This window comes from Papaver somniferum, chromosome 5, assembly GCF_003573695.1.
Source record: "Papaver somniferum cultivar HN1 chromosome 5, ASM357369v1, whole genome shotgun sequence".
In the NCBI taxonomy this organism is placed as follows: domain Eukaryota; kingdom Viridiplantae; phylum Streptophyta; class Magnoliopsida; order Ranunculales; family Papaveraceae; genus Papaver; species Papaver somniferum.
The window spans coordinates 144,459,349-144,481,342 of record NC_039362.1 but is presented as its reverse complement, the minus strand read 5'-3'; the positions used below and the strand labels follow the sequence as shown (position 1 = coordinate 144,481,342).

Here is a 21,994-nt window from a genome sequence, read left to right as displayed (position 1 = left end):
CGGCTCAGCATTAATGTTTATTAGTGGTGAACTATCGGAAGAGTGTATATGTTTATCTAGTTGAAAATATGAACTTTGAAACATGTTATTAGAAAGCAGTTTAGTTGACATGTATTAAAGTTTGTTTCAGCTTGTATATTAACCTTCGTAACTCAAACAAAAATTGGGTACAAATCTCATTTAGGACCAATATTAGCACCAATCCCATGACAGGTTCCAAGTCTTGCATATTTTGAAATATCTGAGTTTCATTGTTGATCTTTTATATTCCGAAATAAGCGCAAGATGAATAGGAAACTTCATGTGTCAAAAAATATTGAACACGTATTTAACAATGTCTGTTTTTTATTGCTTATTCCCAAAAATGTTGCAAATTACCAAAAATGTTGCGAACAATGTTTAACAAAGTGGACAAATTTTACAATATATTTACCATGATGACATATCTTGGTGCAATGTGCGCACAACAACGTGTGAATTTATGTTTTAATAGTTTACATAGACACACAAGATATTTCTCTCTCTTTATTTTATCTATTCAAATAGGTTTTGGTCCCTGAACTTCGGTCTTTCAGTCTGCTTCTGCTGAAAAATTGAGTCGAGAGACGTGGTTTCTTGGGAAGCTGAAGATCGTTGTGTAATTGGTCATCAACTATTGTGTAAATTTTTGGTTCCTCATCTGCTGTGTAATTAATAATCTTCTTCTCAGTGGTGGATTCGTGTGTTTTACAATTAGGGCTTAAATTGAACTTTCAGATTTCTCCACACCTAACATCTGTTATATGAATCAATCGAAGATCAAGTAGGTATTTAGGTAAGTTGTAAATATAAAATATTTTAAAAATATGGTTTTAGTTTTATTTTGTTGACATTTCTAAACTAGGGTTTGCTTAATTATTGGGGTTTTATGAAAAGTATGATTTCAGTTCGATAACTTCTAATTAAGTAATATAAAGACTTTGGTTAGTGAATCTTTATACTTGTATCAAAGGATTAGGGAAGAAGATGATAAAGGTAGTGAAATGATTTTTATAAGGAACCATTTTATGGATTTACAATGTTGTGTAATAATGTCATTTTATGATTTTAGGTCATGTATGCTATTAATATTGTTGATATTAATTTATTCCTTTGCTACTCAAGGAGAGATCCTATTAATGATATTAATTTATTCCTTTGATAGATTGAATTATAGTTATATTATTAATGATATTAATTTAATCCTTTGCTACTCAAGGCGAGATCCTATTAATATTGTTGAGATACCTTTCCTTTACTATTTTAGTATCGAAATTTGATGTGTTTTCCTTCCCAGAAGATTGCACATAACTAGTTGACTAATTTACCAAAATACATGAATTTTTCAACTAGATAATACTGGTTGTCATACTTAAGATATCTCAAGTATTAATGTTACAAGTTGAATCGATATAACCATATGATGTGAGTATCTTTGCTAAATTCGAAATGAAATTTATAGAATATATTTTGATTTTCAATTTTGGTAGATCTTGTTTCCTAACAAGCCTTGGTCATAACACTATATAGTGGATCTTCGCATTCTTCGAAGCTTATCGCGGAACATATCTGAGACAAGTGTGAGGTTATTGTCTTTAGCGAGTAGTCTGATTCAATTTGGTAGACATCACTATTATTTTAATTCTAGAACTATTATATCTAATATGGCTTGAGTGATGTTTGTGCATCCATCACTTTCACGCAGGAGTTACAGAATTTAATATTGAGTCATACTACTACGCGCATAGTCATGTAACAATACATATGAACTTGTATATGTATGTCGTAGATGTAATATCATCGAGATGAACATATTTGTAGATCTGATATTACAATTAATATAATATTTTAAATATTTTCTTTTATATTGATAATTTATGTTTGGTCCTTTAATAAAACATATCTTATAGTTTGTCTTCTTCATCCATCTATTTCATCTTCTACTTATTACTTTGTTTGAGCATTGACAAAGTTGATATATAGCTTTCGACTATTTCTCTCGTTCAAAAGAAGACATGTCTCGGTGATTTTCACCAAATTAACTCGCAAAGCTTTATTTTCTTGAATTCTTTTAATTGAATTAAAAATACCAACACAGTCTTGATTAAGATTAAATGAGATTTTTCTGAACCTAGCTCTTATTTTGATTATTCAAGATGTTCTCCTAAAAAATTATATATATATATATATATATATATAATGGTTAAACAATCAACAAATGCAAAAAACAAAGATAAAATTTATTAGGAAAAAATTCTGTTAACCTAGGTTCACGAACTCAAGATATAAAAAGCCACCAGGAATATTCATGTTAACTTAGGTTTACGAACTAAACATGTTAGGTTTTCTTGAACTCAAGTTACAAAAAGTTTATATTAGAAAATTTTCTAGGTTAAATTCGTGAACTCAACATGTCAAGTTTGCGAACTCAAAATTTTATATCTCACTGGATTTTTCCCTCTTGATTCTTGAGTTCATATCTAATCAAACAAGAGATTGGATTATGAAACCTCACTAAGCTTAGTCAATGCTAGAGGTCGATAATAAGAACCTTCTTTGAATGTCATTCGTAAGTAAAGTTTTTGACTTTTCCACAATTGAAAGATAGATATAAGAGAAAAAAGTCTAAAAGGAAAATTATCCTTCGTTACTAACCTTTTCTTCAAATGATATCTTTTTGTGATCTTCAATATTTAGTCTCCAAGAGTAACTTGAATGAATCATAAACTCTACTACCTAATCTAATGTATTTTGAAGTTGAATTCAGTAGACTACAAATCAAGAAATAGTTTTGGAAACTAAAATATGACAACATACTAATGCCTCTGGGTTCAACCAATCATTATCTCTAACACAAACATCTATTTGTATGTGATAGTCAATAAAAATATGTTGCATAGATTCCAAATCATTTACACATAAACAACAACTACCATCAAAATTATTGTAGAAATACAATAGTAAAAATACAACCTCGTATACATTTCCACATGAAATTAAGAATTCTGGAGAAATTTAATTTAGTCTTACAAAAAACATTCCAATTTAGAAAACTATTGATTTGCAGGTTAAGTTTATTATTAGATTCACTTAACAACACCCTATAAGAGATTTAACACTAAACTGACCATTATTACTAGGTTTTCATCTTAACTTGTCATTTCCAGAATTTTTTTTTTAGTATAAATAGATTTCTCGCACAATATTATTTTCAAATACAAAACTTAAGATGTTAAAATTATGTTTGTTAGTATCAGTGTCTATTGGCAATTTTCATACTTGCATAAACAAATTTTGAGTTTAAGAGATCATGCTTATTAGGAATACACTTGAATTTCCATGTACTAATGTTCCAACCATCATCACTTCCCAACAACTAAACTTTATGACAATCTCAAGGTCTTGAGAAATACCCTTCCAGATCCAAGATCCTGAAGTTATAGTATCATCGATCATGCATTGGATTAACATTAAAGTACTTGGATTTCAGAATTTGTACTCAGAGATTATTAGGTTTTTAAATCATTCTCGGAGCTAACTTAGACAACAAAGCTTTGTTTAGAATAACAGTTTTCTTAATGTCCATACCATCTAGATCTTTAGGCTGAGCAATATGATTCCAGCTTTTTTTGGAAGATGCCATGCTTAGTGTGAGGTTTTCCACCAAAATCTCATATGAATTGAATCAAGCCTATCAATTAACTTGTTAGGATTAAGAAAAACAACCATACAACAGGTTGATTAAGAAAAATTCACTAGGCTAATTAAGAATTAGACTTTTAGTTTGTAAATCTATTTTGAAATTTATCAACAAGGTTAAAAAAAATTGAACTTTACTTTTGCTGAAGAAGAGCAACGTAAGGATTTTGTCATTAAGAGACATTATGTTGATGATTCATATTTCAATCTTCTATCAGCTACTTTGGACTAAAAATTGAACTTTATTGTTTTTGACGGTGTATTTATATGTTGTCAACAGTAATCCTTGACCATTGAAGAGCAGTACCAGTAACAGTTAAGATTATTCAAAATTAATTACAATTGTACCACTTCTCTTAAAGCATATTTAAATGATGATTAAATAAATAAAGTTCTTAAAATCCTACTTATGGATCAAATGTTAATGCTCTTAATCGACCCTTTCATTTAAAAATCCATAGGACCAACTTCCAACACTCCATCGATGTATCTATTCTTCATTTTACTCATCAACATCACAACTCCAACACCAAGACTGCAATTAAAAAGCACAGTAACAAAATCATTAGACGATGATACCAACAATTTGAGTTCGAAACTTGGAAGCACTCAAATCTTAGTTTAAAAAATAGAGTAATAAATGAGCTAGATGAGATATATATATATATATATATATATATATATATATATATATTATCTTACACTCATCATCCGTGGTGATCCAACTTCCAAATCTAGAAGTGCGTTGACTGTTATTATATTGTGACGATGTTGGAGAAGAAGAAGTCGAAACGAAGTTATCCTTATAATGATGATTGTCTGCAGCTGCAACATGAGTAGGAGTGGCAATTATGAAGTTGGATGGTGAGGAAGATGAGGATGGCTTATAAGTGGTTTTAATATCGTGACGATGATGATATTTGGATTTGATATTGGAGGTAATTGGTAGAGACATTGTGGAGTAAGCTGATATAGAATTAGTAGTTGAACAACTGCTTACTACATCCCATTTGAAACTGATTTTTGGAGAGCTTAAACTACCAACATCTTCACGATCATCGCTCCCGATGTTTCTTAGTGCTTTAATTGTATTATTTCCCCTGTTACGGAAGTAAGCCACCTTCATTTCCGGCAAAAAAAATCATAATAGTCATGATAGTTTTGTCAGGAATTAACCGTTGCCAAATGTAATAAATGTCCATACGGTATACGAAAAGAACACGACAAGAATTTGTGTGCTATAGAATTTGTTATCCAACATACTTGTTGCATCAAATACTTTATACAAGATTTTTTATGCAGTACTACATCAGATTTAATGATCCAAAACTGATCAACAAATATTGATATTTTTATGACAGAGCCAGAGCCACGACTTTTCATGGTGGAAAAAATTATACGATATGAAAATCAGCAATTGTGTTAGCTAGGACTTTCCATGGGGGGAGAAACGATGCTCTATGAAAACTGGTAATAGTGTTTGTATTTACGCCAACAAGTCAATTAGAATTTTTATATATTTGTTTCTATGTTCGTGTTTCAAAAAGTCAATAAAATATTTTACTCAGTAAATAAGTGTAAAAAATTGTTCCTTTCGCTCCACTTTAGATGGTGGTTTTGGAATTTTTACGCAGATTAAGAAATGAAAAGAAGAAGACTTTCCACCTATTTCATGAAAGAAATCTCTAAACATTAATTGAAAAAAATAAACCATAGTCTATACAAAATGTAAGGAAGTTGTTGATAATTTTGCGAAAAGATATAAAGACTTTCGAGTATGTGGAACAAGAAAATAGCCCTAAAACATCATCCAAAATGGAACGACCGAAATATGATATTTTTCAATTTTATCTCCACAAAACTTTTGCAATGGACAATTACACAAATGGAGATAATTACTATTCTGCTTGTTATTCCTAAAATTTTCTACTAAATTTTCCCAAAAAAATGTAATATTTTTAATTTATTTTTGCATGACCTGTGACTTCCCGTTTCCAAAATAGTTCACCATTTTCAGATCCAGAATTTGGGTTAGTGACACCTTGGATGAAAATGCTGGGGGCAGAATTATTACTTTTCTTTTTCTAGTTTTTTGTGTGGCAGAACTTGGGTCTACATCTAACGTTAATTCGTGACTGCTAGAATGAGGTATATCGAGGCTGTTAGGCGTCAGAGAATTAAAGAAGAAAATAACCCTTAGGTCCAAAGAGATCTCATGATCTACTGGTGCAAGGAAAAGTAAGGAGAACACATTAATAATTCAGTGCATACCTTTCGACTGATGAATGATGTTTTTCCAGACGAAGTAGATCCTTTCTCTGTTTGTTGCTTAGCAACCGCTGCCCATCTCAACAATTCCATTTTCATTCTTGTCATTGCTTTAACCTTGCTAGTAGCATCACCACCATTACTACTACTCTTGATCACCTTACCATCATGATCCTTCTCTTCATCAATGATAGCTCTACTAGTGGTAATCGCATCACATATTGGTAATACCTGTTTATTCGCGATACCATGATGCTGCCCAGCTACCACCGCTACAACTTGATGCTGATGGTGGTGATGATGATGATCCATCTTGCTAATGTGCCCCATAATTCACAACTCTATGACTGAAAATTTTAGACGTTTGTAACTCAACAAATATAAATGTCAAATTATATAGATGTTGATAGTGATGAGATTATGAAGCTAATTAGCATAATTAATTAATTAATTATGCTAATTAGGCAGGACATGGTTAGTAGGAGTCAAATGACAGGAATAACTGAGTGATCTGTCTGTGTTGTCTCCGATTTCATAAGATTCCTGTCCACTGGCTTTATGGTTTTTTAAGTTTCTAAGAGCATATGAAGTCAATTAGATTAGATTCAATCTTTTCTAATATAATCAGACAACTAAGCATTGGGTAGGTGTTTGTTGTGGTTTAGTTTAGATCTCTCTAAATTAATCCTTTGTTAAGAGTAATGGCCATATAATTACAAATACGCAATTTGGCAGTCATGTGAAGCCTTGTCTATGCCTGAAATGCAGAACATGTTACATATAAGATTAAATTCTATTATACTCGAAGTGGAGAGACACGGTCACATATTAGCATGTTTGCATGATCCTCTTTTATACGCTGATGATCAGAAAAAGAAAAAAAATCATGCAATTTTGGGACAAGAAAGTGATAAACTTTGCCCTAAACTTTTCTAGTCATAAAGACTCAATTATAGGATTAACTTTGATGAGTCATGACCGGCTGAGCGCCACCCTGACACCCTCTACAAACATGTGCCATGGAAATTGAGGAGCATTATTTAATGTGGACACTGGTATTCTCTTCTGATAAAATAACAAGCTTAGATCTGAGTCTGGCAGTGTACGCAGTTTTAAAGTTTCGTGCAAATGACTATCCCTATACCGCTACACGCATTCTACTACTTGAAAACTTTGAAATCTACCGAGAGAAGAGAAAATACCGAGCATGCATGTGAGGATGAATTTTTTATATATTTGTGACTCGATATTCTTTGAAATGAAGCTGTTTGACTAGTCCACATGCGGGTGATTTTATTATGTTTCATGAACTAATCACCTGCGTGAACGTGGAAAATAATTGCAGGGGGAGGGAAATGAAGACAGAATCGCTATTTTCTCCTATGATTTTGCATGCGGTTGGAAGCTGCTTGGTAGTCGTCGGAACTAGTTGCTATAGCTAGGACAATGCATATTCGTTTTCTCACTCTCTTTGTAGGCGCCTCAAAGCGTGTATGATGGTGGCTGCCAAAACAGCTGCATATGCTAATTGATGAGATAAGTATTATTTATTTATTTTTGTCAAAACACGTATTGAGGAAAGAATCAAATACAATCAAGCAGAGTGATAATCACCTTTCCGTTTTACTCATCATTGGAAGTCCGTCTGGTGTGTGGGCGTTGTTTTTGTTGCGCATTAAAGTTTCAAACCACGTTAGACAAGAGTGGGCTTGATATTCATATCTTATGAGACCCAACTCTGTTTGGCAGAAACTTTTTGGCCCAAATAACTTCGAGTTTGGTAACACAAATAACTTACCAGATTGGTTCAATTCTTGGCTAGGGAAATGATTATTCTTTTGTCAGAAAAAGGGCAAAAATTTATATAAAAACGTGTGATCACCAAAAAAAAAAAGTGATTACAAGAGTAAGCGATTGTAAACTTGTGTTTACAACCGCTTCCCAATTACAAATAAGAGTGGACAATGAAAAACCTCTAAACATATCAGAGTTAATAATCCAATTGAACAATAAACACTTGACTGCTGCAATAATTTGCTTGACACTTTTTGCTTTGTTATTGTACAATCTGTCATTTCTTTCCTTCCACAAACTCCACGTAACAAGTTCCAGATTCGCTTTACTCTATTAGCGCTCTTATTAGGTCCCCATTCCCATAAGTTAGTCATTATCTTGTCGCCAAGAACCCAATTCACACCAAAAATTTCTAAGAAATAGGACCATACTTTAAAGGAGATATCACGGTGCAAGAATAAATGCTCATTTGTTTCAGGTTGAGCACTATAGAGTAAGAAAGTATCATCTTGCACCTCCCCCGCATTATGAAGGAGAAAAGACAGAGTTGGGAGGAGAGAGAAGAGAGCTATGAATCAGCGATCAACTCAGCTTCAACTCGGAATATTTTTTTTCGTATTCTGTGTGGATTAATCATAAATTCAGGTGAATATTGGTCAAATCTGATGATTGGTGTCCATCAAAATGATGAATCTAAATATTAAATCTTTATTCATCATGTCAAATTCTTCATGTAATCAATCGGAAATGGGATCTCATTCGAGTCCCAATCTGAACCTAAATTCAAATTTTAGTAAATCTCCTGAAAATTCTACAACTCCATCTATGTTCATTCCTATTGAAATTATAGATAACAATATTGATGAATGAAAATTTAGCTTAATTGGAAGACTTGATTTTGTCAAATTGAAGATGAAAGAAGCAAAAATCTCTTTACGACAACAATGAAAACTTAAAGGTAACCTTCATCTTATTCCCTTAGGAAAAGGATTCTTCATTATTAAGCTTGATAACTTTGAAGATAGAAGCTATATATGGAAAGGTCTTTGGATTGTGGAAACTCAGCAGCTTAAACTCAGAGCATGGGAACCTAATTTCAATCCAGAGAATCAAAAATCGACTTCTACTTTTGTATGGGTAATATTTCCAGGACTTAGTATTGCATACTGGAAGGAGAATATCATATTACAGATGGGTAATACACTAGGTAGGGAAATTAAAGTTGATGAAACAACATTGAAGAAAGAAATTGGTTACTATTCCAGTGTATTAGTGGAGATATATTTAGCAAAGTTCATTCCATGCAAAATAGAGGTTAAAACCAAATATGGTGAGTTTGAACAAGCAATACAAATTCCTAAACTGCCAAAATTTGGTACCATTGCCAAGTGATAGGCCATTATGTAGCTGAATGCAGAAATAAAAGAAGTGAATCATCTACATCAAATACTCATGAACAAGGAGTGGAAAAGCCAAAGAAGAAATGGAGAAAAAAACAATCTCAAGAAGTTGTTGGTTTTGATATTTGCTTCCCAGAAAAAAAATTATGAACAGTTTAAAGAAACCATTATAGAATCTCCGAACAATACTGAGTTATCTATTCATCAACGAGGAGAACCCTCTTCAGGTAGATTCCATATCTTACAAGATCCTCCAGAAGAATTTACAGGTACATTGAAATCACATGTGAAATTTCCTGAACTTTCAGTACATAAACTTTTAGATTTCTGCTCAAATGCTCCATGCATTACAAATGTAGTCAATATGAAACCTCACATTATTCTTGTTTCATCAACTTCCCAAGAGTCAGTGGAGAAAGTGAAAGATAAACATATACCAAAAGAAAGAGTTATAAAGCCTAATGTGACCACAAGGAAACAAGCAGCTTCCAGTTCATGGCCTGAGATCAAAAGCAAAGATGTTGGTATTATTGGTAGCAAAAAAATTCAGGGTAAGAGAAGTCCTAAAACTTCTCAAACTCAATCTTCTCTATGAGAATAATTTACTGAAATATCAGGGGATTAAGAAGAGCATTAGCCTCTGATAAACTAAGAAGTTTAATTGCAGATTTTAGTCCTTCTTTGATTTGGCTATCAGGGCCAAAAATAAATGTGAAAAAAGACACTATCAAGAAGTTGAGGTAATATAGAATGAAAAATAAAGTAATTTATAATTCAACTGAGAATAATAAGGGAAATATTTGGTTACTATGGAATGCAGCTATCTCTGATCTAATTGTTATATCAAATACAAGTCAAGAAATTACTATTGAAGTGGGAGGTTCTCTAATTACAAGTATTCATGCAGCAAGTTTGACAGTGGATGGAAGAGCATTATGGTCAACTCTGGAGGAAATTAACAATTTAAATAAACCATGGTTAATATTAGGTGATTTTAATGCAGTCTTGAGTATTGAAGAAAAGAAAGGTGGAAGAAGCCCACTAAGAGTTGCAATGTTAGAATTCAATAGTTGTGTTCATAACTGTGAATTAATACAAGCACCTAAAACTGGATTGGAGTATTCCTGGTGTAACAACAGAGTAAGATCAAAAAGAATTGTTTGCAATCTAGATAGAACATTCTATAATACTAAATGGTTAGAAAAAAATCCTAGTTGGGGATATAAAGTGGGAGTCAGAGGTGTCTCTGACCATGGATACTTGTGTGGAGCAAATGCAATAATTCCAAAACCAGCTGATATTCCTTTTAGAGCTCTCAAAGTATGGATAGAACATGATGGTTTCTTCAAACTAGTAGAAGACAATTGGAAGTTGTCTATTAAAGGTAATCCTGGTTTTTTTTTCCTATCCAAATTAAAAAGATTGAAACAAATTATAAAAGATTGGAACTGGAATGTTTTTGGTGATGTTAATCACAAAATTCAACAAGCTGAGAAAAATGTTATGGAAGCAGCTTTGGAATCAGATAGAAATCCTTAAGATATACAACTTATGGACAAACTTGTGACATCAAGAGGTATTCAAGAAATTCTTACACAACAAAAAAAATGCTATAACAAGAAAAAAATCAAGAGTTAAATGGTTGAAAGAAGGAGCATCAAATTCTAAGTTTTTTCATGTAAAAATGAAAATAAGGCAAGCTCAAAATGCTATTGTTGAGATGGAGAACAATGAAGGCAATATAATCTCAAGTCAACAAGGTATTTATGATATACTGATCCAACACTTTGAAGATAAGTTTAAATGCCAAAACACTCAACCAGTACAGAGTATTTTTGAAATAATTTCATCTCTTGTCCATCCTGAAGAGAATAAAATGCTGGAAGCTACACCTTCATCTGAAGAAATCTGCGAAGCAGTATTTGAAAAAAAAGATTTTTTTTTGATATACCCAGATAGTGCTCCAGGACCATATGGTTTCAGTGGTTGGTTCTACAAATGGGCATGGCAGATCATTGGAGCAGACTTTGTGAAAGCCATTCAATATTGTTGGTCAAGAATATTTTTTCCATCTGGTATGAATTCTAACTTTATGCTTCTGTTACCTAAAGTAAAGAATGCAAAAAAAGCTAATCAGTTCAGACCAATTGGCCTAATGAACTTTAGCTTCAAAGTGTTTACAAAGATCATCACTACCAGATTAAGCAAGATTATCCATCACATTGTATCCCCTCAACAAGGTGCATTCATCAAGGGGAGAAATATACAAGATCAAATTGTTTTATCTTCAGAGTTAATCAGTGAGTTAGAAATTAAAGGGAGAGGAGGTAATGTTGGTCTCAAAATAGATATCACACAAGCCTATGATTCTTTAAGAAGGGAATTTATATGTCAAGCTATGAGATGTTTGGTTTTTCTGAAAATCATATTCAATGGATTCATATTCTTCTAAAATCATCAAAAATATATGTATTGATCAATGGTGGACCGGTTGGATATTTTGGTGTGAGTAGAGGTCTCAGGCAGGGAGACCAATTGTCTTCATTATTATTTGTTATTGCAGAGGATGTCCTCAGTAGAGCTTTTAATGCAATGGTGGAGAAAAAACATCTCATTCCAATGATCAACAAAAATGGTATACAACCAACTCACATTTTTTTTTGCAGATGACATATTGTTATTCTGTAATGGTGACAAAAGAAATGTTAAAAGACTCATGAAGTTGCTTGAAGATTACCAATCAACTTCTGGTCAAATACTGAGTTCATCAAAAAGCAAATGCTTTATTGGAATTACATCTGAAGCAATAAAACATCAATTAGCTGGAGAGTGTCACATGCCTTTATCATCATTCCCAGATAAATATTTAGGTATCATCTTAAATCCAGGAGTGGTTAAATCAGCACAGGTATGGGGGTTTGTGGAATATCTTCAAGAAAAACTAGCTGGATGGATGAGACATTTGCTTTCGTTTCAAGAAAGAGTGATACTAGTGAAAACAATACTAAGAAACATTCCCATTTACAGTATGTAAGTCTATAAATGGCCTGCAAAAGTTTTGAAAAAGTGTGAAAAGATCATAAAGAACTTTCTTTGGTCAGGTGATGCTAATATTAGAAAAATGATAAATTTGAAGTGGGATAAAGTGTGCTCCCCTCTGACAGAAGGTGGTTTGGGTATCAAAAACCTTAAAGCATTGAATAAATCTCTTCTTATGAAACTCTGTTGGAAGATACAAAATGGATAAGAGGAGTGGACTAAGCTCTTTAGAGCCAAATTTCAAAACAGTAAAAGAGATTGGGTTACTTATTACAAAAATTCCTCAATTTGTCCTGGAGTTAAATGGGTTCTTCAAGAAGTAAACAACAATTCAAGGTGGTTGGTAGGAGATGGAAAAAAAATATCTGTGTGGCAAGACACTTGGATCAAGGATAAACCATTGAAGGAAATATATCCAGATAATGTTGTGACGATATCCAATCCAAATATTAAAGTTGCAGATTTCCTCCATAATGGGGAATGGATAATTCCTACAGAATACTCAACTTTTTTTGGTGCAAATGAACTCCCAGTAGTGGATTCTAAAGGTGATAGAAAGATTTGGTGTGGTACTTCCACAGGTAAATTCAATGTAGCATCATCATATGAAATAATAAGGGAGAAATATCCAATATTACAGTGGGCAAAACAGGTATGGCATTCTAGTATCCATCCAAGTATATCAAGCAATGTGTGGAAACTGGAAAGAAGAATAGTGCCGGCAATAACATAATGAAAAGAAGAAACGTGCAACTGGCTTCCAGATGCGCATTCTACAGAAATTCAGAAGAAACACTAGAGCACATTCTTTGGTATTGTGACTTCAGTGAAATAATATGGAAATGGCTTGGAGGTGTTTTCAAATTTCTTAATCCTAATTCTCTGGAAGATATTCTAAAGGCAGCAGTATCAAAGAATCCTGCTATCAAAGAGATTTGGAGGAATGCTACATTAATCACAATGAAAGAATTGTGGTTCTTGGGAAATAAAATGGTATATGAGAATGCTGCTATTAATCAAGAAATTTTGAAAATAAAAATAATTCAATTTGTGCAAGAAAGTGATGTCAGAATGAAGCAATGTATTTGGAATAATGTATATGATCTGCAAGTACTTAAATTCTTCAAACTCAAGTGTAGGAAGGTGAAGTCAGTACTGGTTAAAGAAATTTACTTCTCCCTTCCTACAGAGAATCAAATTATGCTATGCAGTGATGGAGCTTCTAGAGGAAATCCTGGAAATTCAGGTTTTGGTTTTATAGGAAGAGATTGCAATGGTGGAGTAATAGTAGCTGCAACAGGAGGATTAGGCATTGCAAAAAATTTCATAGCATAAGTGATGGTTGTTCTCTGTGCAGGTGAGTGGGTTATCTCAAACAACTTCTTTAAGGTCATTTTCAGATCAAACTCAAGTGCAACAATATCATCATTTAAATCTGGTAACTTGCCATGGATTGCTATAACTAGATGGAATAATATATGCTCTAAGCTGCAATGGGAATTTGCTCACAGTTTTAGAGAAATCAACTTCTCAGCTGACTCTCTAGCAAAAAAAGGAGCAAGATTGATTAAGGGTGTCTACATTGTTTATGCTGGAAGACCTCCATTCCTTAAAAAAATTGAAATTCCATTTTTTCCTTATTTTAGATTTCAATAATGTAAACAATCTGGCTAAAAAAGCCCAGTTGAGTGCCTAATTGGGCTTTGGTTGTATCTGTTAAACATTTTTATTTAATAAAATTTATATTAATGAGAAAGAAAATACTTCCCCTCGTTATAAAGAAAGTCTAAAGTAGGTGCACCGCTATAACATAAAGTCCATACTAAGAAGGAAACTTTAAGTGGTACCTTTGAATTCCAGAACTGCTTGTAGATGTAGTTTTTGCAGTGGTAAGAAAAGTAGTTCGTTAAAGACTTGTAGAGATTTGATTTTAGAATTAAGTTTCGAAAACTAAAAATAAAGAAAACTAAATTGAAGTTGTTATCAAGATTTTAGAGAAATCTCAGACTATAGATTCTACTATTTTCCAATTTTTTATGTGATTCAATATTAATAATTATCATGCAATTCTAGACAATAAAGCTCCAAAAGAAATTGTGATTCTAAATTATTGCGAATGGTAGATTTTCAAAATACTAGTTGTTAATCTCAAGCATGTGACATCAAGAGCCCTAAGCTAAGCATGCACCATCAAGTGAAAACAAAACAAGTCAATAAAAATCATTATTTAAATTTTGATTCAATTCAAAATAATCTGAAAAAGAATTGCAGAAATTAATTACCACATGATTGTTGGAAAAATAGCTTCCTCCGTCGCCTCAGCTAAGGGGTTTAGCTCCTCATATTATTCACGTTCTCAAAATAGGTGTTTATATCTCAAAAGTGTGAAAAACAAGAGAAAAGTGCTAATACAAAGATTCGCAACAGTTTATAGGTGTTGCAATTGCACTGTTACAGGAAGCGATAATAGTAAACTGTTGTAGAATAAACGACTACTCTAAGGCGTAGTATGTTCTTCGTGTTCTTCCTCTACACCAGCAGAAAAATAATTCCCACAACTTGATTTTATTCTCTTCTCTGCCTCTGTTGGTACCCTAAAGTCTCGATAGCCTCCGATGACTCCTCACCAGCCTTTATATACGCAGCAGGTTCATTAAATCTCCACGGAATCTCTAAAAATACCTCCCTTTTCTTTCTTTCCAAGCCACGAATTTCTTCCCTCTTTTATCACTTCTACGCGTCTGTTGGTTGTATTATTTCCCAAAAATCTATCCACTTTTACTAGAAGCAAATCAGCAGGGACGATATCTTCCCTGAATAACATGTAACTTCCCGTAATAAAAATTCAAGAATATTGTACCTTCCTGTTTTACCGAGATTACGTGCAATCTTCCCGTTTACAAATCTCTTACTACGCCTGTGTTGTCCTAACAGGCCTAGAGAAACCCAAATCCGTGAATAAATAGATCAAAAACACGTCCAAATTGTCTCCATAAAGTTACGGAGATGGCTACACTTTTCGTTCCCTGTTTTAGCTTCAAATGATGACCCAGCCAAGGTTGATCGAATCCAACACCCATACATTCCCTGCTTAGCTTAATTAAGTCCAGCCCAATGAAATTTTGCGATTGAATCTCCTTCAAACTCGCTCAAAAACCAAACCCTAAATCTAACTTTGCTGCACAAAATTTCCCGCCTAATTCAAAATATGAATTGGAGAAGATGACCTCCCCCTAACAGCTGTCGGTGTGTGAATAGCAGTGGGGTGCCCCTTAGTAATTTGGGTACCCCTTATCCACTGTCGGGTTCCATTCGACAATTCTTCTGGGGTGTAAATATGGCTTTTCTGGGGAGTCTCCAACATACTTCCAGGGTGCTCGTAGTGCGTCTTCTGGGTGCCTTTAGCAATTCTTCCGGGTGCCTTTCTGCGGAGGTTCAAATATCACTTTTCGATCTAATTTCTCCGGAAAAGCTTATTTCTCCGGAAAAGCTTATTTCTCCAAAAACACCTATAACAACATAAAAAAACCAAATTAATACAAAACCGAGTACTATCAATATATACAATTGAGATCAAAATAGACACATAAATGCGTCTATCACTTGTCAGGGAACCTCAATAAGCCACCATCTTCTAAAGAGCCATACACATTGGCTACGAAAATCTATCACCAAAAATCCACTGTCTATCATCATCTCCATCCACAAAGAGTGTAGTTCGATCACCAATAAGCTGCAGTAGGTGAACCACATCCAACAATTCATTTTCAGTCAGATTTCTAGAGAATTGCAGATCCTATGCCACTATGTCAGTCATCATTTCTCTTACCATAGCCCGCTTCTTCTTTGAAAGTTTAAATAAATATGGAAACAATAGTTTAAGAGAGACCTAACCAGTCCAAACATCCTCCCAAAAATAGATAGAAGCACTGTTTTTCACCACTAACTATCGTTTGGTCTTTTTAGGTGGTCCCAACTCCCAAGACTATTTGTTCCAGCGGGAAATGGTGTTTCTTGTTTGGTCCACAATTATTTGAAAATATAAAATGGACAAAAACACATTTACGTACTATTTCCGTAACTTTTCTATTTTCATAATTATTTGAGTCCATGCTCCCTGATGAACTCTGAACTTCCTACTTATTTTCTTGTAGTAGTTCATTCTGTTTGATGAATTAGCATGTGTTTAGTAATGCTTTTATAGATTCGTGTTCATTCTTAAAAATGAACACACAACAAAACATTCATTATTATGAACAAAAAATAGAGTTCATTCTTTCGAATGAATACCTAATCAATACCACTAAATCAAGTCTGAAAATAGCGTTCATTCTTTCAAATGAACAACCAATCTTTGTTCCTTATTATGAACAAAAATCGGAGTTCATTCGCCAAAATGAACACTCAATTAATAAAAAGCAGAGTTCATTCGTCAAAATGAACACCTATCAAAAACAAACTAATTCAAACCTAGAGCAGAGTTCATTCTTTAACATGAATACACAACAAAAATCCATAAAAAACAGAATTCATTATTTCGAATGAACACCTAATAATTCAAGATCTAAAACAAACTTCTTTCTTTAACATAAACACACAACAAAAAACCAGAGTTTATTCTTTTCGAAAGAACACCTAATAAAAAGATCTAAAAACAGAATTCATTTTTTAAATCTTCATCATCTTCAACGACAACAACAGTAACAAAAAGAAGGAGGATTATTTTCATCATCGTCTTCATAAGCAAAAAGAAGAAAATAGAAGAAGAGAGGAAGTAGATCTGAGAAGAGAGGAGAGAAAAAAAAAACAAATCTGAAAATGATTCTCTTCTCTCTTTATAATTGAGTATATATATGGTCAGAAAGGGTATTTTTGCCACTACTAAAAGACAATTACATCATCCATGACGTCATCTCGCGTGGGTATTGTCCACCCTAGGATCAAAAAATTATTTCCAGGACCAAACAACAATATATATTTTTTTAAATGACCAAATAAACAGTTGACTAGGTCAATATGACCAAACTAACTCTATTATATTATTTCTAGGACTAAATGGGAGCTTCTACTTCTTGGTTTGATAACAATCCTTACAGGAGGCATGTAACTTCAACTTATACCTCTGCTTATTGGTTCATTTGGAGAGCGAGATATGGTTACATATTAAGAAATACCGAGTTGGATGTTAACCGCATTGTTAAAAGCATCAAGCATCATCTTTGTAATTATAACAGGATCCACACTGCTCATGATCATATTCTGAACAATGTACTATAAAAGAGTTGATACAATCTAACACAATATAAACTCTTCGAATGTATCAGGGTCCCTCTGGTGTTACCACTAAAGTTTGCACTTTTCAAGACCCTGACAGGCAACTTCTATATTATGATCTAACTGCTTTAATTGTGAAAGAAATTACATTGGGGCTAGAGGATATCCATGATATTATGGAGAGATGGTCTCACGGGATGAGCTGGACTAGCATTTGAATCGACTGAAGAAATGAAACAAATGAATGTGGGAATCGAATTCGAAGATATGACCACAATCGAGAAGTTCAAAATCTATATCAAGATGTCGTGAAAGAAAGATTTTCCATATGTTACCATGTAAGTTATCAAATTGGTAATGAAGACGGACTTCAACAAGTCTCTTTTGTCCTTGTTGATCTTAGAATTATTCATAGGACTCATAAATATCAGTTCGTTTGTTCTAATTTTAGCCTATAAGAGCATCCACAATCATCATGTTAAAATGATATATATATATATATATCGGTCCGCGAGTTATAACTCCAAAGGTGTCACTATCCATATACAAAAACTCTAACAAAACAAATTGTTAACAAAAACCCCATTTAATATAAACTGTCTATATTACCCTTCTAGTTTAAATCACCCCAACAAAAACAAAAATCAACCTCACTTTAATTCTTATTATATTGTCACCCCCAACAAGAAATAAACAACCACCAATAAGCACCGCCGCCACCGATAACCACCGCCACCACTTCCGACCACCTCCGACCACCGCCACCGCCACCACTTCCGACCACCTCCAACCACCGACCACCTCCGCCGCCGCCACTGACCACTACCGCCGCCGCCGCCACCGACCACCACCGCTACGCCGCCGCCACCACCGACCACCACCGCCGCCACCGACCACCACCGCCTCCACCGAACACACCGCTCCGCCACCGACCACCACCGCTCCGCTAGAGTTCGTCGCTTTACTAATTGAGAATCACAAAAATAAGCTCAACGGTGAAGCCGAATATGAAGTGGAACCCATAACTCTAGCAATGTGGGCAGCATCTCACGGCGGTCTTCCTTTCGACTTCCATGATTGTTTTAACATTCTTAGGGTGCTCATCAAATAAGATCCCTACATAGCCCTGGGAATTCCACCACCCGCCGAGAATTGATGCCTATGTAGTAGTTGTTTTAATCTAATGTATTTCCTTTATTCTCATGTATGATGTGGTTGTTCCATGCAGTATGTTTTTATTTATGAGATTGATGGTGCAATGTTTAATCCAGGAAAAATTCAAATTGATATTGATGGTGCAAATATGAAGACATCCACATGTTTGGTTTTAGATAATTGTAATAACACAAAATAAACAACAAACTAAATAACATAATACCATATAGTGAATCGATTGTCCTTCAACTTCAATCATCCCACTCCAGCAAAAAACACTTAGGACATTCTAAGAAATGCCTTCCATATGTGTCTTCTTCATAAGAAGTCCGCAAATGCATAAAAGTCTTGCAATCGGGCTTTGAGCATCCACTGATTCTCTGTGGACAATGTTTGTATTCGTGATCTCCATATCCACAATGCTTGCAGTGTAATAGCTCCTTCTTCAATTTGGCTTAAGTTTGAAGTTTTTGCAGAGTGTTGCAATCCTTTCTTCTTCTTCTTTTTTAATCTTCATAGCATCATCTAGCATATGTTGTTTCTCTGGACAGTTGGGATCTTGACATTTCAAATATATGAGCTTTTCCGGTTGTGATTCAATCACCATTCTGATGCGTGAACAACCTTCCCTCGGACACTTTGAATACATCCAAGGGCATTGCATAAGACTGTGGTTGTCCATGAAACATAATGGACAAACCTCTTTTGCTTCGACACATAATATTTTCTTCGTCATGCCTTTAGAGAACATGGTGGATGTGACGGACCGGAAAATTACGCCTGATGCGCCTGGGCGCACAAGCCATAACTTCGCCGATGCGCCATGATGAAGCTACAATCCGGGCCTCAAAGCTAGGAAAATGCACGTTCATATGCCCTTGCAAGCATGATCGTGGAGCATGATGCAGCTAACTTAGCTTCCACACCGTTCCAAACTTACCCTTGTCCGCTAAAGGGTGTAAGCCCATAAGGCCAACGCCAATGCATTTTCCATGCATCACTGGCTTTGCCTCTACATAGGAATTTCATCACTGAATTTCCTATCTAGCTGAGCAATCATGAAACTACCGAATCTTGTCCAGGAATAAGGCATACGCCTTGGACTTAGGCATATGCCGCTCTAAGTCCTTTGCCATTCCCTACCTTACCTCGCTTACCAACTCTTGTAACTTGATAGGAAGTATGAGCATCCACTTGCCAGCATGCAACTAAACCTCATCAAGATTGGCCACAATCATTTCTTGCATCGAGCTACCGAGCTTAGATGATATGAGCAAGGTTGTGAAATCGTGAATCGCAGCGCGAATCGTTTTTTATTTTCATAAATCGAATCGTATGTTTGATCGCGAATCGAAGATTCATAGTTTTTTTTTGTTGTTGAACTGAGAAAAAAATTACACATGTATAAATACACCAATAAACACATAAATGCTATATTTATACTAACTTGGACTCGTTAGTTGTCTAAAAATATCGTTTTAAGCATTTTATAGGTGCTGCCAATAAGTCTGATCCCCGGAAGGATAAACAACTAAAAACGACACCAAAAGGAAGAGCTAATTTATTAGCACTTCATTTTCCATAGCACCAGTTGGTGAAGTCACGACCACAATGAATATTCCTTGTAATTCAAGCACCTTGATTCCATCAGTAGTGACGTGTCTAACTCTACGGCTTACACCGCGTTTCTCTATGGAGTTATGAATATCAGAGTCTTATGTGTTAAGTAAATTTTTTAATTCCCTTTACATTTGCTTTTGATTTTATTCATTGTCTGCATGAGTACCGAACCATGAGTGGTGGTCAGAGATTGAGATTCAGAGAGAATAAAAAATGGTGTTCACTACAGTAGCTGCGCTTTGGGATGGATTTTAACATCAACATGTTTGGGGAGTCTTGATTTGAACTGCAATAGTGTTAATTTTGATGGAGTCTGGCGATTGAATCTGAATCAATTGGTTGGAATTGAAATCGGAGGAAGAAGAATAAAAGATACACATGGTAAAATAAAATGGACGGCCAGACGGGTGATTCTCGAGTTCTTAACAGCAACACCATTGGAAATAAGAAGTTGGATAAAAGGTTCTTAGAGAGTGGATATTTTTGAAACCCTATAGTGGATGGAGGATAGGAGGAGTGAAGAAGAAATTATACTGGGGGTACCAATCAACCCTTCTTTTAGCTCTTCAGATTGAGTCTTATTATCAAAAAAAAAAAGGAAAGAAACAAAATCGCGAATCACATATTTGAAGCGAATATATGGTTTTAAATCTAAATCGTACGCTTTTAAGGAAAACCGATTCACTGATGCGCTTTGAATCGTTTTAAAAATTTTTCAATCGAATCGTACGCTTTGAATCGTAAATCGTACGATTTTTAAAACCATGGATATGAGGGGCAAACATACTAGACTGGAAATGCTGCAACTCATTGTGGCTGCCTACGTACCCTTCCCTACTCTAAAGGGATCAAGCACATACCGTAGTTCATCCTCGAAGGGACAAGCAACTTCAACCAACTCGTTTGCGAGGCCATTCAATAATAGTAATGGCCTAGTCCGTATAGGCCGTTCCGTAAAAATGCATAAGGAGTATGCATCATCGATTCTGTGGCATGGCATAGTAATTCCCATGCTTAACATGGTCTATTGGCGAGGCTACGCGGATATAAATGAGTCTTACGCATCATTTAGACTCTTTCGGCTAAGCTATGAAGCTTACTTGGTACATGGTCCACATATGTACCTTCAACCAACTACCCCTCCCTATATATGTTAACTTGACATTTTTACAACTTTGATTGGGGGAGGAAAAATCATTCACCAAGTCCCACTTTTACTATTCATGACCATTGCAGTATATTTCTGAATAACCGGCCAAGATGGTTATACATTCAGTTCTGGCTCACAGGACAGTTCCAATGTCCGGCCTTGATGGCTGAACATTTCCTGAGTCATATCCAGTGAAGGGACGTGATGGATGTATTTCCGAATTTGGCCCATAGGCCACTCCAATGTCCAGCCGGGATGGTTGTACATTTTTAAGGTCAGACTGCTCTAGCCTGTGGCACCATTGTGGTACGATATTGGCCATAGGCCAATGACCTGCGTATTGCACCATTTTGGCGCTACTTTGTTCTAGGACATCCTACCCACTGTCCTAATGCATCCTTTGATGCGAGATTGGCCTTTGGCCAATATATCTTACAGATTATACCCTCTAGGTGTCATATTGTCCTTGACCAATATGCCCATGTAATATGCCATTTTTGGCAGCGTATTGTCTAGGCCAATCTTCCTTTTTCTACGCAACGGAGCTTTAGATGAAGCTTCATATCAGGCCATGGCA

General features: G+C 34.7%; 2 protein-coding genes across 2 annotated transcripts; one reads left to right on the top strand and one right to left on the bottom strand.

The window, feature by feature from the left end:
- Window positions 1-4,019: 4,019 nt before the first annotated feature.
- LOC113277926 lies at window positions 4,020-6,336 on the bottom strand. Its single transcript, XM_026526893.1, has 3 exons — window positions 5,989-6,336; window positions 4,420-4,837; window positions 4,020-4,252 (listed from the first exon to the last, which is right to left on the bottom strand). Exons 1-3 carry the CDS (start codon window positions 6,313-6,315, stop codon window positions 4,233-4,235), a joined length of 765 nt encoding a protein of 254 aa, XP_026382678.1. The 5' UTR covers window positions 6,316-6,336; the 3' UTR covers window positions 4,020-4,232.
- A 2,634-nt stretch (window positions 6,337-8,970) lies between these two features.
- Window positions 8,971-10,718, top strand: LOC113279794. The gene is made up of 5 exons (XM_026528459.1): window positions 8,971-9,109; window positions 9,197-9,448; window positions 9,539-9,730; window positions 9,847-9,919; window positions 10,034-10,718. The coding sequence occupies exons 1-5, from the start codon at window positions 8,971-8,973 to the stop codon at window positions 10,716-10,718; spliced, it is 1,341 nt and encodes a 446-aa protein (XP_026384244.1).
- The last annotated feature ends 11,276 nt before the right edge of the window (window positions 10,719-21,994 follow it).